This window comes from Osmerus mordax, chromosome 8, assembly GCF_038355195.1.
Source record: "Osmerus mordax isolate fOsmMor3 chromosome 8, fOsmMor3.pri, whole genome shotgun sequence".
Taxonomy (NCBI): domain Eukaryota; kingdom Metazoa; phylum Chordata; class Actinopteri; order Osmeriformes; family Osmeridae; genus Osmerus; species Osmerus mordax.
In genome coordinates, this window is record NC_090057.1 from 18960583 (window position 1) to 18978837 (window position 18255).

At 39.7% G+C, this 18255-nt stretch overlaps 1 protein-coding gene across 1 annotated transcript; it reads left to right on the top strand.

Annotated features, from left to right (window-relative positions):
- Window positions 1-1096: 1096 nt before the first annotated feature.
- nfkbie (nuclear factor of kappa light polypeptide gene enhancer in B-cells inhibitor, epsilon) lies at window positions 1097-13142 on the top strand. Its single transcript, XM_067242168.1, has 6 exons — window positions 1097-1745; window positions 4081-4183; window positions 5184-5394; window positions 7732-7820; window positions 11832-12080; window positions 12258-13142. The coding sequence occupies exons 1-6, from the start codon at window positions 1426-1428 to the stop codon at window positions 12321-12323; spliced, it is 1038 nt and encodes a 345-aa protein (XP_067098269.1). The 5' UTR covers window positions 1097-1425; the 3' UTR covers window positions 12324-13142.
- Window positions 13143-18255: the final 5113 nt, after the last annotated feature.

Consider the following 18255-nt stretch of genomic DNA (forward strand, 5'->3'; position numbering starts at 1 on the left):
ACTGCGAGCAATGATGGACAAAGACAAACCTTGCACACGTGCGCGCTCCGAGATGTAGTGAGAAAATGTAAATACGGTCGCGGCATCGCGCCTGTGAGTGAGTACGGCAGTCTCAGGTAGGCTACGCCGACGAGGCGGCGACGGCTAAAGAGCGCTCCCCCTCTGCCAGCCCTATTGGTTTGGTTTGTGCGAGGGGTGTGTGCCCTTTGAGTATTAACGAACCATGTAGGCTACTACAAACATGACGAGGTTCTCTATTGGGCTGTTGCACTGACGGATAGTTTTATAAAAAGGCTACACACGATTTTGCAGTAGGCTAATGTCTAATTATTTAATTATTGTCCATTTATTTTATTAAGAATTTTAAGAACAGATTTCTGAGTCCAGAAAAGAGGCTGTTCGTGGTAGACAATCTGAATCCATTGCCCATCTCAGACTGACCTCAGATGGCACTGATTTGTTAGTATAAAACTGAAATCCTAGTATCTAATATGCCTACATGGATTGATGGATTGAAATGCCTTACAACGTTGACACCTGCACAAAACAGCAAAGAGGAAACAGTGCTCAGTAGCTTTCATTTGGAAATCGTGTCCATTTGTCGAAAGTTGTTCATCTTCCTCATTACATTCGATCTAGAAAACTTGCTTTTGCAAGAGCAATGACTAGCCTATTGCTGTGTGGGTAGAGTGGATCACTGAACCTGAGACGTAAAAAGCCCGAGTTGCCTACGCCCTCTAATGGTCTTATAGCCGTATAGTTCCTCATTGGATAAAAAATAAACAAATAAGTAGGCTATGTGTGCCACTTCAGGGCCAGAGTTCAGTAATTGATAGCCTATTTAAATGTTCAATACTTTTACTTTCTGAATATCCTTGCGTTGAATTTTTTACATACTGCAGTCCAGACTCAATGGCCTTAACGTGAAATCTGATTTACGTTTAAAAGTACAGAACTCAATAGAAATGTGCACAATGACACGATAGTTGTACGATGCTGGTTGCGCACGCCACGCCCCGGGGATTCCCCCGCTCTTGACAAAAACAGCAGCGCTTCCCTTATCGCCTTTCATTATTCACATGCACTATACCAAGTGGTTATTAGATACTAAAAGCTCCAGCTATATTAAGGCCTGTGTTGTTTTCTTTTTATGGGGTTGAAATGACTAATTATGTGTTTTGTCGACTTTTCAATTAATGTGATATCGTAAAGTTTCTAACTCTCTCAAGTGTCCAGTAGACTTCTACTTGGATTGCGGGAAAGGACAAGCATTCGGTGGCATGAAAGGCAACAGCTCATGTTGGTCTCACAAAGGAACAGTAATTTCTTCAGGTGCCATTACCTTTCTCTTTGAAGACACTTCATCTCCTAGCAGAGGGAAGGCATAACAAAAATCTGACCAAGCCAACAAAAGAGTGGCACACGATGGCTAGCGGTGATTATGTAAAGCTTAAAGAGGACTTGCACGAAGATACACGAACGGATTCAGGAATTGAATCATTCAAATCTATTTCGTCAACTAAAGATGATCAGTCAATGAACACGGTACGAAATTCGGCCTCTGAATGCAGTGAAGTCAAAGACAAACGTATCAACACCGAGGAGCGTCTGGACTCTGATTATGACTCGTCCGTCGACAGTTTATCAGAGATAGTAGAAGCCTTAAGCTTCTGCACAAACCCTCAGGAACATGAAAGCGTGCAAGAGGAAAACCTGCTCACTACTATCACTGAAGACGGAGACACGTATGTTTTTAATTTATAGATAATTTCTTATCTCCGTTCAAGTTCATTAAGTCTACACGACTACATAATATAAAACCTTACACACAATGTTGTTAAAATACCTGAAGGTCAGAAACGTCCTATTTGTAGCTTGTTACACCACTGCCATTTTGTTGTGTGAACCCAAATAGTGCAAGGACTCTTTGTGTTCATGCGTGCTGTAACTTAACTTAATAGTAAAATCTGCAATTGGGAGGTACTACTCATCAAAGCACCACATTTTCACAATATGCTCACACCACACAATATTCGTTTTTAGCAGTCTTAATCACTGCATGAATGTCATTCTAATATGGCTACTATAATTAGGACATTTTCTAAATATAAAATCTAGCTATTATATCTTTAAATATTGACAAGGTCCCAACCACCTCTTAGAACTTTTTTATTTTTTTACAAATTCATGCAAGCCTAGACCTGAAAAACAATATGGGTGGCATTCATGGCTGGCTGAAAGTGGTACTGTTCTCCCTTAATGTATGTAATCAGGTTATGAGAACATTATGGTAATTAGACCTTCCACTGTCAACATGCAGATGATGTCTTACTTGACATTGTGTGAAGTGATTTATGGTCTGTCAGCCACAATAACAAGGTGTAGTTATTTTATTTGTATTTTTTTAGAAGTTGATCATGTAACTACAAAGTCCACCTGCTCTCTGAAATGGAAGGGTTTAGGTTTAGTAATGGCCTGTTTCGGCCATTCCTTTTTAAATGTATTCCTTATTAGACATGAGATCAGGGAGTTTCAGTGTGGAATGAAGCATGGGGGGTTTGTGTGAGCTGTCACGGACCTGGAAGAACTCCTGAGTCGGAAAGCAGAAGTAAAATAGATGCATGGAATTCCCCAAAAGAAACAAGGGCACATGCTCGCAGATACTTCTCTATGTTGCTAGCTTGTCCTAGAAGTTCACACTTTGCTTTAGGACTCTTTTTCCAAGCACAAAATAGTACACAAAACACAATACAAAACCACAAGACAAAACAACAATCCAGTTTTTCTCGTATAGTTAAGAAGATGTACAATAGTACAATCCTTCTTCACATCCTCCCTGCAGTTCTCATTTAGTGCATGTTTGTTGACAGAAGGGGAAATACTCATAGTTGACAGTCTTTGCAACCTAACCATTAATAGTTTCACCACTTTTGGTCTGTAGACCTGCTTAAATCCAGTCTTGGGTCTATGCCACAAGGATTCTCTCACCCACTGTCTGCTCATTAAACAGAAGGACTGACAGTACACCACATCAATGCCTTTTCACTGTGAGAAAGTATGGTGCACCCATTTGATTTCCCCCATGGGATTTTTATTAATATTTTATTACTCAATCCAGTAAGTCCCTCTGATGTGAACATCATCATCAGAGACTTTTCCAAGAGCGCCTTGTATTCCGTCTGTGTTTTCATTTGAACAAATTATTAGAAGTTCAGTTATAGGACTCATAGCTACATGTAAAAGGAACTGAACATTCAGGTTACGTGATGAAGTCTTCCTGGTGTCTTAAATGCACCTGTCTGTTCATGGTGAAGTTATAATAAAGGGAAGAGGCCCAGACAAATATCGACTCTTCACCTTCTCTTGACACTAACTTTGCTCTTCATGACTTTTTGTGTTTTATAGTTTTTGTGGTTGTTCGTAAAAAAAAAATCAAAGGTTGGACATCTGTTTTCGTTCAAATGTGAGAGAGTTTTTTTGCCGGGCCAGGTACAATACCCACTGCGACTTATGTTAGACTTCAATAGTACGTTTTTGAAAGTCTTGGTGTAGGCTAAATAAAGCCCTGTGACTGTTTTCCATTTCCTGCTTTTTGTCCTGTCTGCTATGACTTCCCTTTTAAGGTTATAGGGCAAGTATTTTGTCATTCTTCACATTGATATTTGAAAAATTAGTCAGTTGGGATTTTTGTGAAGGTGAGGTTATATAGTCTGTAATACATTACTTTGAACAAACAGTTTTTAAAGAAACAAGGAAATTGTGTTTTAATATAATGTAATATAAACAAGATAGTTTAGCTTTGACATGACTAACCATTTATTTTCTTGGTAGATGATTTTTGCAATAATTTTAAGGAGTCAAACATCCTGACATAAGCTCTTTGTAGAAGTTCCTTTGTTGCACAACATCTGAATCACTGCATTGTATGCCACACAACATTCGGAGGTACACCTATACTTCTAAGAAATACAAGTTCACATTTTTCCATTGTATGATACAGATCTTATGTGTCTTAACTTTTCTTAATCTCTGATCTTATAGATGAATATAAAGTATAAATTGATGTGTTTTTTCTTTCAGAATCCTGCACTTAGCTGTCATTCATGAGGATGAAGACTTTGCATGCCATTTGATTCACATTTTTCCAAAAGAAGTCTTGGACATTCAAAACAACTTGTACCAGGTAGATGGAAAAAAATCACTATTTTTCATGCTCTCAGTCTAAATGAGTTGGGTTGCTTTAAAGTTTATGTAAACCCTCTTACTTCCTCATATGTGTGGTGCAAGTACTGTTGGTTTTGCTGCCTGTAAAGTTTCCCTATTCTTCAGTACATACCGTCTCAGGGGGAGGATCCTATGCTATTGCATAAGGGACTTTATAATAATGACGTATTCATTATGGACACTTTCAAAATGTTCCTGCAGCCTCTTAATCTGCATTTGAATACTCAACAACTGAGCTATACCCATCCCTTTTTAAGTAAAGTAAACTCCTCCTCTACCTTCTTCATAAAGGACACAATTTGGAGAAATATTAGGGAGTGTCTTCTCACTAAGTGGAAAAAAAGACGTTGTCAACGAAGAAGTGAGACTGGATAGGCGACACGTATCAGAAGAATCAAACTGAAGAGCAATAACCTGTTCCAGGGGGGTATGGCAGGCAAAGGCTTGCTGTCAGCTTTTTATGACAAACTCAGTTTTAGCAGGACAAACTATCTGTCAGCATTTTGCGCTGTGAGTCACTGTGAGCCCTGTTGTCTGCAGTTTACCAAAAGCCACGCAAATATGTTGGCTCTTTTGGTTAGATTAGTCATTAGTTTCCCCTAGAAGAGTCACTGTGCAGTTACACATTGAGAAAGTTAAACAATGCATCATTTATTTTTTATTTAATGCCCCACAGTGTTTTTTTTACCCTAAAAGTAACCATCAAGGACTATCACTCAGTCCTTTTGAATGTCAGGTACTGTATCAGTGGTCTAGTATGAAGTAGTGGGCATACTGTCAATGTACTAATCCCTCCTCTTTCCTGTGCCACCCCCGTACATGCAGAATGTTTCATTGCACAAATTTATGGTGGGCAGATGGGATTACCTTGATGGCATATGACTACAAATCACTTCAAAATCTTAACACTCCATGTTATTAACCCTGTGTGTGTGTGTGTGTGTTTACCTGACCACCAGACTCCGTTACACCTGGCCACCTACCTGAGCCTGCCCTTACTGGTGCAGAGCCTTGTGAAGAAAGGGGCGAGTCTGGAAGCGCAGGACCAGGATGGGAACACCCCGCTCCAAGTAGCCTGCCAGCAGGGCCTCGTCGACTGTGCAGCTGAGTTGACCAGGAACATCTCCAACAGCAAGCTGGCCCCTGTGCTGGAGACCCAAAACTGGAGAGGTGAGCTGAACGATATCAGCTGCTGTTGTGATTTCGGGAGGCTGTATGAGCCAGTGATGTTGTCTCGATTTAGTGCTACTTCCTGTTTATGTGTTGCAGTCTATGCAAGGATGTGCCTGTCTGCATGTTTGGTTGTACTGCCGTGTGTCCTACACAAGGCAGTGTGTAGGACACACTGCAAATATAGTAATTGCTGGCTCTGGGGTTTAGCTTTGGTAGAGGACATTAAAGGCTCACATAGCGTGTTCTTTCAACAATTACTCAGTAGAAGTGGCATTGGACACTTCTGCATACACGCGTTTGTGTACGTGTATGTTCCTGATGTCGCCGCTTCATGCGTGTGTCCAGGGGCGGCTGGTATAAATGGGCTAAAGGCCGAATTATACTTCTCCGACTGCGTTACGGACGGACGGAGTCGGACGGATTGGTTGAATTTATAGTACTCCGAAGGCTGTGGGTGCTGAAAACACTTCATTACCAGAAGAGTAGGTGGCGCTGCACTGCGATGCTAGCTTGGTTATCGAAAAGTCGGAGCAAATTTACAAATTAGCCGTTTCATCAATAAAATAAGCACATTTTCAGCAACTACACTGCCCATTTCTCGTCACATTTTAATTCAGATGCTGATTTACATGTACTGTTTCGCTGAAATATGAATTGTAAAAACTTACAGCAATGGCGGTCAAAGGATTCTGTTCCGTCTTGTTGGTCACGGCAACCCCGCCCCTGACGCAAGCGGTTCTTAACACGGACCAATCACAGCCAAGGGGTATCCGTAAAATGACGGACGGACAGACAGATAGTCAGGAAAATCCGGAGGTGCACGTAGAGCTCTCCGAGGGGCTCAGAGAGGGCACGGAGAGGGAGTTCCTCGTCGGAGAGAGGGCGTTCCCTGTGTCCGTCTCCGTAAAAACGGAGAAGTATAAATCGGCCTTAAGCCATCCCTACATATCTTTTACAATAAAGTTGAGAAAATTATTGTTAAAAAAACGTACAGATTGTTTCAAATGTTGGTGAAAAAGAGCAGTAACGCCAAATAGTCACACGAAAAACAAAAAAGATCTAAATGGGCTTAGTTTTTCCAGCCCAAACGCATCAGCAACCATTCATCATCATGTGTGACAGGTTTTGAGGCAGCCCCCTTAATTTGCTGCTAAATTAATCCAGCCCACAGGCCACTGACTTTTGACCAATGACCGCATGGGGTGCTACTATACAAGAGTGGGGACTTGTGAGTGACAGGTGTCTGGCACTAGCCTGGTCCTAACCAGACTCTGGGCTCATTCCATTGACAAGTGTTAACTTCCTTGAAGGCGGGTACTCTGTTGAAGTTTAAAACTATTGGATCGCCCAGAGCCACTCTGGATCTGCCATAACCAATCGCTAGCGTTCACCTTAGCCAACTCCTTCACGACTAACGGAGCTAGCTGGAAAATCAAACGAACCCCGTGGGGATCAAAGATTGTTCTTGCTCCGGCTTTAACTTCTGGTGATTCGACAGCGTTGCCAAAACGGACAGAATGGCTTCACTCGCATCTTTCTCCGCCGACATTACGGAACTACAACACAAACTAGTGCACAACGTCATCGTTCTCAGCCACTCCCTCTGTTCGCTGATTGGACAGGTAGAAAATTAACCGGAGACATCTGACTTACGTACCTCATGCCCAGACCTAGTACAGAAGCTAAATCAAAATTGAGCGGAAGTACATAGGAGGGCAGAGCCAGGCTAGTCTGGCACGCCCTCTTGATTTATTGCCAATTCAGACTTAATTAATTCAGCCCACACATGCCGTTGACTTTTTGACCAATGACAGCAGACCTATAGACAGTACAGTTAGTTGCTAGTGGCTACTGTGTGTGATAGTGGGGAATGTGATTGTTGAAATGGCTGGTCTTAGCAACATTTTTAATTAGGTGGATTTTTTACTTTCTCATCCATTTTTTTGTAAGAACATTTTGAAGTAAAGCGACTTGGGACACCATCCAAAAATTAAAATTACACAAATGGACAAACGACAAAATGTTTAAAAAATGGTACGTTTTGTGTAAGTTGGTTTGAAAGAAAGGACTGACTAACGGCCAGTGTAGCGCTAGCTAAAGTTCTTTTCTGTTAAGTTGTTGTTGTAACTTGCTATCTCGCATGTAATTATGCTTTTTCTGCAGTGTGAACTATTGATTAATGTATAATAGCCTACACGTTTTTAGCCCGCCCACCCAATATCACCAATGTCACTGTGTGTGTCACTACTAAATGATAAACATTTATTATTTTTCTATAATTGCATTGTTTACTTAATAGAGGATGCCTGTTCTAAAATACTCCTCTTGTTTCAGGTCTCACCTGTCTCCACTTGGCCACCCTGAACCAACACCATCGTCTGATAAAACTCCTCATGAAAAAAGGGGCTGACCTCAATGTTCAGGTTTGTGCTAAAACCCCCCAAAATGAACATGTTCAATCATATTACTGTCATAATAGGGTCAGAGTACACTTCCAACTTCTTGTCTTTCATCCCATCTTTCTTTCTTGAAGGTGTAGGTTGGTTGATGGGCAGTTCTATGGGCGCATGTGAAGCCCTCTGTGACATTGCTTGTAAAAAGAGCTATACAAATACAACTAGAGAGGGTACAATTTCTGGGGAAATTGTAGGGTGTGCTTGCTTGCGTCTGTTGCACAGGGGTCCGTTTTTGAATGTCATTTTTACAACTGATATTTCTGTATATTTTATATAAAAATGCATACTTATTATTTATAAAGATTATAGATTTAAAAGCATTTTTTCTGCTTATTTACAACTGAAAATACGAGTGAAGTGTAGAATGAAATAGATGTCTTCTCATTTCCCCTCCAAGAGGCAGCCTCATTGTTGAATCAAAACGAATAAATTTGGCAGACCGGTGTAAAAATTGACCTAATCTCTATGACTTCAACGTCCTTTTAAGTTTTTCCGTTATCGTGATATTTTCAGGCATTTAGCTTACTCATATTGCATTCATTCATTAATAAAGAACCCCCTTTGAAGATTATTCTATGACGTTACCGGCAGTAGAAGATGGAATCGCTATTCAAACAGTAACGCTACCATCTGCTAACTGAAAATATGCCCCCAAAAACGTAAATAAGCTTGACATTTATTTAGTGGAAAATCGCTCATTCATAAAAAGCTCACTGGTAGCGATCATTGTCAGTAACAACGCAAAATGCGATATAGCCCTGTGTGGAGAAGCTGCCACGGTAAATTCTACTACTACAGTACAGTACTAGACTAATGCTGTGTTCGTCTTGGTAGCGATTGCGTTGGTTGAATTGCGATTGCGTTGTACGGTTTAGGCTGAAATTAACTATTTTCATGAACAGATTGACAAAGTTTAGGCTGTGGCAATGAAGTTCAGGTTAGTAGTCAGATAGTTTCACCTATTGAAAGACTTTTGATTTAAGTAAGGGGAGTGCCGAACATGTTCTGTCGCCGTTTGACTTCCTAAACAGCTGTGTAGATGTTTTTGTAGTGTGTCTCGCGTAGGCTACAGCGTTGCAGTGAGCAACACTGGTTTGAAACCACAGGTAATGATAATTTCACCAACGAATCGTTTACTTGTAATGTAATGTCATAATAAATCCTACAACGAAAATGTATTTGTGAGGAATGTTTATTTTAACGATTGAAAACAGATGCATCATAGACCACTGTAGTATGTGTTGCCCGGGCAACAGAGGCTAATGTCATGCTAATGCTTCAGTGAAATAGTAGACTACCGTTTCCGAAAGTAGATGTGGGCCTACTTCCTTAATAATATCAGCTAATATTGTACATTACATTTCACATCACAAAGTAAAATGAGTAAATAGTTATCACCCTGGCCTCTTTGCTTGTGGCGTTTCTGCAGCTGCCTTGCAGTAAAGCTGTAGTTAGCCTAGCTATCCCCCAAGTTAACAGATGCAAACGAATGTTCTGCTACAGGTAGTCCAGAGCCATAGAAAAAGAGAGTTGCGACACGCTTTGATCTCGCCGACACGTGATCATGTGGTTCATGTAGCTCGCTGTAGTTCCAAAAGAACCCACTGCTGTCAACCGGTTTGAATGGTTTTCAATGAAGCTGGCCAACGGAAGTCGCTTTCTCAGGCAAATGATGAATGAAACAGGCTCGGTTAAAGAAATCCAATATTCCGATATTCTGGCTATCTTCAGCAGACTCGTATCTACAAAAGGCAGTCCTCCCTGACGTGTTTGGTGTAGAATGGAGTGAAATACAACATTGTGAACACTCACTGGCAGTGAAACACAGGAAAAAAGCTAGAGCTTTTTTGTCACGTGGTTCCGGTAGCTCCCTGTAGTTAAACAAAACCCCCACTGCTGTCAACCTGTTTGAATGGTTTTCGGCGGGACAGACAGCAGCACCATCTCGATTCACGGACATTTTCGGTATATTAACACATAATGTCAATTGGTTACTGGTGTGTTGTATCATGTATGTCTGATACTTTATTAACATGTATGTATTACATGAACTTATACATAACGCAATATTGTGAAGCAGAGCTAGAAATGGCTATGCTAGCTGTACTGTACAAACTGTACTGTACCATACTGTACATACCAAACAGTAGCCTAATGAGGACTAGCGTTATATTGTTCCACTTAACGTTTAACCTTACACGGTTGAAGTAAATGGGTCTTGTTAAACGTTTTTTTATTCATCAGCCCACTTACAATTTAGCCTACCACATTAACAACACCTATATTTGTAGTACTTGATGCAAGTTGAATCTAACCATTATCACCAGCAACTGCTCAATTTAAGACAAGAAAGGAGTTTGGTAAATAGAACAGAATAAACAAGGCAACCAACTGCATTCAATAAAACATTTTATTGTACAATATGTCCTGTGTTCTTTCACTCCTTTTGTTTGTAGTGATCCGGTGATCTTCTGGCTATGATACATGTACAGCTAGCTAGAGTAAAAGTGTTGCTTACGTAGACCTACAGTCTAGCTCCAACTGCATTTAGAATCTAACAAGCTTACGATAAACTTTAACTAAAGCTGGCTATATAAAATACTACTAATAACAATTGATATGTGGTGGTCGAAATATGAAAAAATGCAGGATATTCGTGAATTTACCAGCTAACTTGCTTCTGACCACTTAATTTGCAATTCATTGTTGCTCTACTAACTAGGCTAATAAGAGCTATATATAGAAGACTTACTTTGTATGCCAACGAACACCAATAATTAGAACTAGACTATAAGCCAAATGACTTCTGGCTATGATACACGTGCTCTCTAGCTAGCTTCAGTAAAAGTGTTGTTTATGTTAGATACTAGCTAGACCTACAGTCTAGCTCTAACTGCGTTTCGAATCAAACAAGCTATAATCTTACGATAAACTTTATCTAAAGTTAGCCATATGAAATACTACTAATAACAATTGATATGTGGTGGTAAAAATATGAAAAAATGAAGGATTTTCATCAATTTACCAGCTAACTTGCTTCGGAGACACTGAAAATGAATGGGGTTGAACGGTGGAAAATGCAATGTTTGGAACTACAGGTCGCATGTGACACGCTTTACTTCCGCATTCCTCGATAACAATGGGAGTCTATGGAAGTGTCGCAACTCTCTTTTTCTATGGCTCTGAGGTAGTCACGCGTGTTTTCGTGACGTTAGTGACGTTAGTAACGTCAGTGAATGTGGCTAGCAAATTAGCCACCGCTAGCTTCACTTTTCGCCACAGAAACTTCACTTGAGCCTAAACCATGCAACGGAACGTAAATAAAAATACAAGCAACTCAATCGCTACCAAGACGAAACTTTTGACACCTAGGTTGCCTATGTAGGCCACATATTGACGAAGATTTAGGGGTGGGAAAATAATCAATAATAATAAATATATATGATAGAGAACAAAGGTTGTGCCCTTGCCGAAGGCAAAGCACACCCAATGAATGAATTTGATTGGATCTATTTGCTGCACCTGTGCTCCAATAGTAATATGCCCGGCACTCAGTGGTTTATGACAGATTCAGATTTGGGGCTGGGGGAGGGGGAAAGAGTCCTGTAGTGTGAGGTGGAGCTGAGCCCCGTAGTGTGATGTGGAGCTGAGCCCTGTAGTGTGACGTGGAGCTGAGCCCTGTCGTGTGATGTGGAGCTGAGCCCTGTAGTGTGACGTGGAGCTGAGCCCTGTCGTGTGATGTGGAGCTGAGCCCTGTAGTGTGACGTGGAGCTGAGCCCAGGCAACATGTCTGACTCATTGATGGATATAGAAAAGTGAACTATCCAGCAGACTGACCTTACACAACGCCACTCCTTTTACTAGGTTTAATTGTTGAACTACAAGAACTGTTAAACCTTTGTGTACTTTTTAGTGAACTTTTTATAAAATATTGCTATTTTTTATTATTATTTGCCTATAACTCTTGACTTTCTCCAGGAAGGTACAAGTGGAAAGACTGCTCTTCATTTGGCTGTGGAGCTCCATGACATTACTGCTGTGACCCTACTGTTGACCAAGGCAGCTAATGTGGATTCGGCCATGTTTAATGGCTGCACACCCCTTCACCTGGCAGTGGGTAGGCAGGACACAACCATAGCCATCCTCCTGTGTCGCTCTGGGGCTGACAAGATGCTGAGGAACATGGAGGATGAGACAGCCCTGGATCTAGCAGATGGCAATGATGATGTGAGTTTCCTATATTATTAATGACATTGTGTATGAATTGAAGAATAACTATTGCTTAGTTGGTCAAAAATACAATTAACTCTGTTTTGGTTATTCCATTATATAATTTACATATTTTAGCCACCGTACAAAAGATGTTGCTTATGTCTAACTTCCAAAATCTTCATGTATTTTCAGATTCTTGCTCTTTTTCCATTTGATGACATCCAAATCTCTGGCAGGTCAGTTGAAGTGCAATTTTAACCGTGTAGAAAACATTGAACGGTTGGATGTACCTATGCTGTGCTGGAGAGAAAAATTACCTTATAAAGTATCCAGGGCCTTCATGTTTGTTTGTTTTTAGCTCATGACTTGTGAATTTTCCTCCATTTATAAATCCTCTCAGTTCCATCTGTTATTTATCGTTCGTAGACAAGGACAGTCTTACTTAGTTATGAAGATACAAGGTTGTGTATCTACTTAACAGATTTTATATGGATTCATGTGTTCAAATCAGTCAAATTGAATGTAGAAAGTGAAACTGTCTTGTTTCTACATGATTTGTCTTTGAAGATTATGTATTTCCCCAGGAAGTCCATCTTTATTAGTGGCAGAAATCCAATAATATATTTTATCCTTTCCAAAATGTACTTGGAATCTACCTCTTTGTGACATCTACAGTACATTACATGAATATTTCCTGTAACCTAATTTCAAAAACCTTATTTGAGATATTGAGAGCTAATGCTTTTTTTTTTTTATCATCATGGGGAACATTAAATTCTTCTCATATACTAAAAGTATGTATTTTTTGCCCTATTTAACCTGTTGTATATATCTGTTCTTGATACCTTTGTTGAATGCAATGCCCTTTGGTATATTGGTGTTCAGCAAAGCAATAGTAGCTACATAACTGACAGTGTGGCTTCTTGGTTTGTTACATCAGTCCCTGTTCCCTTTCATATGATTGATCAGATAACATGGATTATGTACATACTGACTTGTTTAGTGTGTGTTTTAACAGGATCAGACTACTATATTTTATAATAAAACGATGATAAAATCTTTAAATCTTGTTTTTTGTTGTACGTTACTGTGATCTCGGTGTTTTTCACAGATGTGGTTTACGGTGTACTAATAAACACTAAATTTTCACTGCTTCACAGTCCTTGTGGGGACACTGGTATACAGTGTATCTGGCTAATGCTGATTCAGTACCTTTTCCTTCAGTATGTAAAATACTACCAGTTTGTGCACTGAAGGAATTGTTTCCTTGTTGCTTACTTCTTACCAATAACACACACAGTATAATTAGTCTTAAAATTCCACTCCGATGGTTGTGCCCACTTTCTGTACTCTCCCAAGTGCTTGGCAGACAGGCCAGGATTAAGACTTCTTTCAAAAGTCAAAGGATAAATTTCTGCACTTTGATCATGAGGAATGTGTAACCCCTCCCTCTTTGTTTTCCTACTTGTCTACCATTAGCCCTTTTGTTCACCAACAGTAATGTTTTTATAGAAAGGTTTTTAATTTGAGGACTGTTGTGCTGTTTTTAGAAGGATTGCGGTAAAAGCATACATATTTTGGTTTTGGGACCAACTGTTAGTCAGTGAAACTATGATGATGTTGAGGCAATGCCCTAAAAACGTATTATGTCAAGTGACATTCTTTTTTACCTGAGTGGTTCTAACACAAATAGTACCCTACACTGACTGCAGTGAGCATAGATGAGAAACTTGATGATAGACAAGTAGCACTTCTTCTGAGGGTCGTGAGGTGTGGTTTAACAGAGGAGAGAACAACTATTACTTTGAACAATACATCCACGCGAGTAGATATTAGTGGTTTGCCAAAATTACACTGAAATGATAGGTTTATCCAGTGGCGGCCGGGACTTTGCAGAGGCCCCCCCGCAAAGTTGGAGCTCGAGGCCCCTCCCCTAAATCAAAAAATTGATTCAAGGTTGTGTATCTCCATCCTATCTTATACATTGCTGTCTACCTTTAAATATAGCCTATATTCACCAATGTGAGAGAAATAAAAAAGTTAAAAAAATAACAAAAGCACAATAGCAGCCTATTTGTGTGGCATTCTGCGGAATCCCGTCGGATGTCGCGGCCGCGCGGTCATTGCTGGCTATAAGCCATAAAAGATCGAAAATTGTTTTCTGTCAAAATTTTGATTTTTGATGTTTTCTATAGTTAACACCCTAAACTTCATTGTAATGTACAAAAAGTATAGCTTCTGAAAAACTGTTCATTTCAACGTTTTTTGGACATGTCAGCTAGCAAGATTTCCAAGCCATTTCAAATCAAATGCTCAGTTTGCTTGCTCTTTTGAGTGCTGCAGCAGCCCCAAACAACTGATCAATGAAGTCAGGCTGTTAAACTTAAAAATAACTTGCTGAGAAGTTATTAATGTAGCCTATACTTAAACTGACATTTACATTCACAACGTGATTACGAACAAAAGGATTTACTTTCCATATTCGCCACAGAATTAGAATGAAAGTGGAGTGGAATGCAATTTTCTCGGTTATCACTTTATTGACACAGGTCAACTTTAAAATTATGTAACTTCAGTTGTGATAAAGATATCTGAGTGATTTAAACATATTTGTATTCAGGATAGTTTGTAGTTTCCAAATATGTATAATACCCAGAAAGACCCAAATGTTCACGATGTGAAGAGTTTCCGCAGGCCGCCACACATTTGTCATTGTTCAAAACCAAAGACAGCACTAGCCTTCTGATAGTTCAGCACCAAGGATAGCATCGTCGAAATAACACACAATCAATGGAGGAAAGGAAAACATTTATTCTTGCCAATAAGTAGGCTAAGCAAGTATATTTATTGTTGGTTGCTGGTGAAGACGTGCTGCTGCTAGCTACCTGCGGCTGCGGTAGTGTTTCGTCTGGAGATGTTGATAATATTCCTCTCTGGCTGGTCTAAATAAGTGTGTAATCTTCGGGTGTTTTGCTCGAGCTTATTCAGACAACAGTTTATTGCTGCGCTTTTGAGCACCGCGTGCATATTTTCTTTTACTCATGTCTCTACCGTCATCTAGCAGAACGTAGCCTAATGATTAGCATTTTTTAAATGTGCGCGTTCAATAGGCGTAATGGCCCAAAAGGCACGTAAGATACGCAAAAGCCATTGTTGCCAGATTCAGGGATTTTGAGACTATTTAGCCTATTTAGGTCTGTTACGTTGCCTACATTACGGAATTCCTTTACCTGGCAGTTGAAACTTGGGGCTCTAAATGAGCGCCCTCAAGTGTTTTCCTTGTTTTTTTTAAATATATATTTTTTTATATAGGCCTAGTCTGTTTTTTGATATGCAGGGCGGGGCCCTTAGGGCGTGGGGGCCCCCCGCCTTGCGGGGTCTGCGGGGGCTTCCCAGCCGCCACTGGGTTTATCATGCTATGGCTAATGAAAGCTTGCGATTTCCGTTATTGTTTTTCAGCTGTTGGTGCGCACCAACAGCTGAAGAAAGTGTCCCTCATTTGGGGTTGAGAAAGTTGGCAACCCTAGTAGACCATGATCAACTCCTATTCACAAACAAGCCTCTGACTATTACACAAATGACAGTTAAATCACAGACATTCATTTAAATATCATTTATATATCTCTCTATCCCAGGAATCTCTGTGTAGTATATGAATTAGAATGGGTTTAGTTTCCAACGAGTATCTCGAGAACTGGGCACTGAGCAAAGTTCATATTTCGCAGGTGTCCTTTATAATCCAACGGACGCGAAGTTATCTGCATTTTGTCATTGAAAAAGATAATTAGCTGCCGGTTTTGCTCGATTCGCTCTCCACCCTCGGCAATGTTGAGTTGACTGAGCTGCCGTAAGCTATAGGGGTGGGCGATCCTCAAATAAAAATCTATACAAAGTCGTTTATTTCAGTGATTAAATGTATTTAGAATGAAAAACTATTCTTCCCTTGCGGTGAACTTCTTTGCAGAGCTAGACAGGTATGTTAGCTAACACTCAAGATCTATAATAATCACAATCTGACTTTTTTATGATGTTTACTGAAGGTTTTTTTTTCTTTTGTGAAACTGAAAATACAACACAAGAATGGAAGCATACATTAGTACACACACACACACACACACACACACACACACACACACAATATGACATGCCATCAAAGGAACATGAAAACACAGCTTACTGCAAATGTAGCTATGTAAAACAGAAGCATTCTCTCACATTCAATACCGATAAGCCACTAAGAGCTAGCTACTAAATGCTAGCTGCTTGGAGCGTGTCCTGGCAAACACGTTATCGACAGAAATAACGAATACATTCCAAAACACATTTCCTGCAAATATAATATAACGTTTACACCAATTATCCATACTGTACATGTACTTACAGATAAATAGTGTCCAAGCAGTCAAAAATAAAGTTGTAAAAACTTTATGAATCTTTTTTTTTTTACATTCATCAATTACTTTTGTTACAGTTTCAACATTAACTCATACAATTGTAAATTACTATACAATTATGGCAGTATCACATTACAATTTATATGGAAATATCACAATAAAAACACATTTTGTATCAGAATTTCAAAATTAAATTTTTCTGAATGTAAAATATATAAATGCAACACAGTAAATTTACCAATATATATTTTAACTTAGTACCCTTTTAAGTCACACATAGTAAATGTATAACAATGGATTCCTAATAATGTAAAATGGATCAATGCAAAATAACAGCTTTTTACCCTTTTTCCCAGTCACAATCATTTTAAGACTTTCAAATGTTTCTAAGGCTAACATACAACTTATCATCGCTATTGTACATGTCCAAGGACTGAAAGTCCATTTCTTGCCCTGGTCTTATTACACTCCGTTGAGGATCAACTTTGACTGTATATGCATGCAGGTGTGAATCATAACACATTGGGACAAGAAGCTTACCACAAAGAAGCCACAGTGTGTTAATATTGAAAATGTATTTGATTAAGAAAAAAAGAGGAATATTCTCTGCATGCAAATAATCAACAATGAATACATCTTTACATGCATATTTTATACTCTTAATAATGACCCCTGAAACATATTTGCTTCCGGCTGTAGATCATTGTCCGTGTTGTCCATTATCATTGTTTAGATCAGTGTTATTGTCCATATCCAGGTCATCATTATTAGGTAGCACATGCTCCCCGTGTTTACGATACACATGACACCTGTAAGATTTGTATAATGTAAACGTTGACTTAGTCATTTAGCCCACACGTGATATTGAAGTTGGCTTCGTGGGCATGGATAAGGCCAACAAGTTGAACCATTTTCATTAAGGTGAAGGTGGTTCTTCTACACCTTGTACATCTATACGGTCGTGGCATATTTCGTATAGTAGATTGATCACTTGAGTCACAGTGAGTGGAAGGGGCTTTTCACCCACCACAGTAATGTTCAGTAGTGTACGTTGTAGAAAGGACAGGTTATTCTTCATGTAGCTTGGGTAAGCCATGTTGAAAACAAAGTAGGCACAGAAGGCGGATGTGACCCCTTCCTCAACTCCTGTTCCCCTGCACAGATCCACGCCGTCCACTTTGACCGTAACCTTCCTGGTAAAGGCCATCTTCCAGTCAGCGTCTTCCAACTGTACAGTTGGATAGGGACTTTGAGTGTCATACTGTTCAAAGAAAACATAAATGTCACAACAATGGCAAAGTTAGCAAGTTATTAAAACCGATAGTTTCATGCAGCTCCTGACCATTAAGTTAAGCAAAAAGGTAGTCAGATGGCTGAGCGGTTAGGGAGTCGGGCTATTAATCAGAAGGTGGTTGGAGTGTCTGCTAAATGACTAAATCTAAAAACAGTATGAAAGTATAGTAAGGCAAAAAAAATTGTTGGACACACACAAGCTTTTTAACCCAAAACCCCTTTACATTGGATTAAAGGAACTAACTCCATACCTGTCCCAATGTAATGAACTGGTCAACCTTCTCTTTAAAGATGTGAGGCAACAGGATCAGCGCAGCACGGAGGTCAACGTTTGTAAGACATTATAGTCATTTATAGGCTATGTAGTGCATGTAGTATACAAAAATAAAACAGTAGACTAACGTCACTGTGTCCAATCCCGACCGCTGTAAACTACTATTGTCCAAACCCGAACGGGGTTTGGACACTCAGTTTCCGGTCTTTTTGCCAGCATTTTCTTTTGC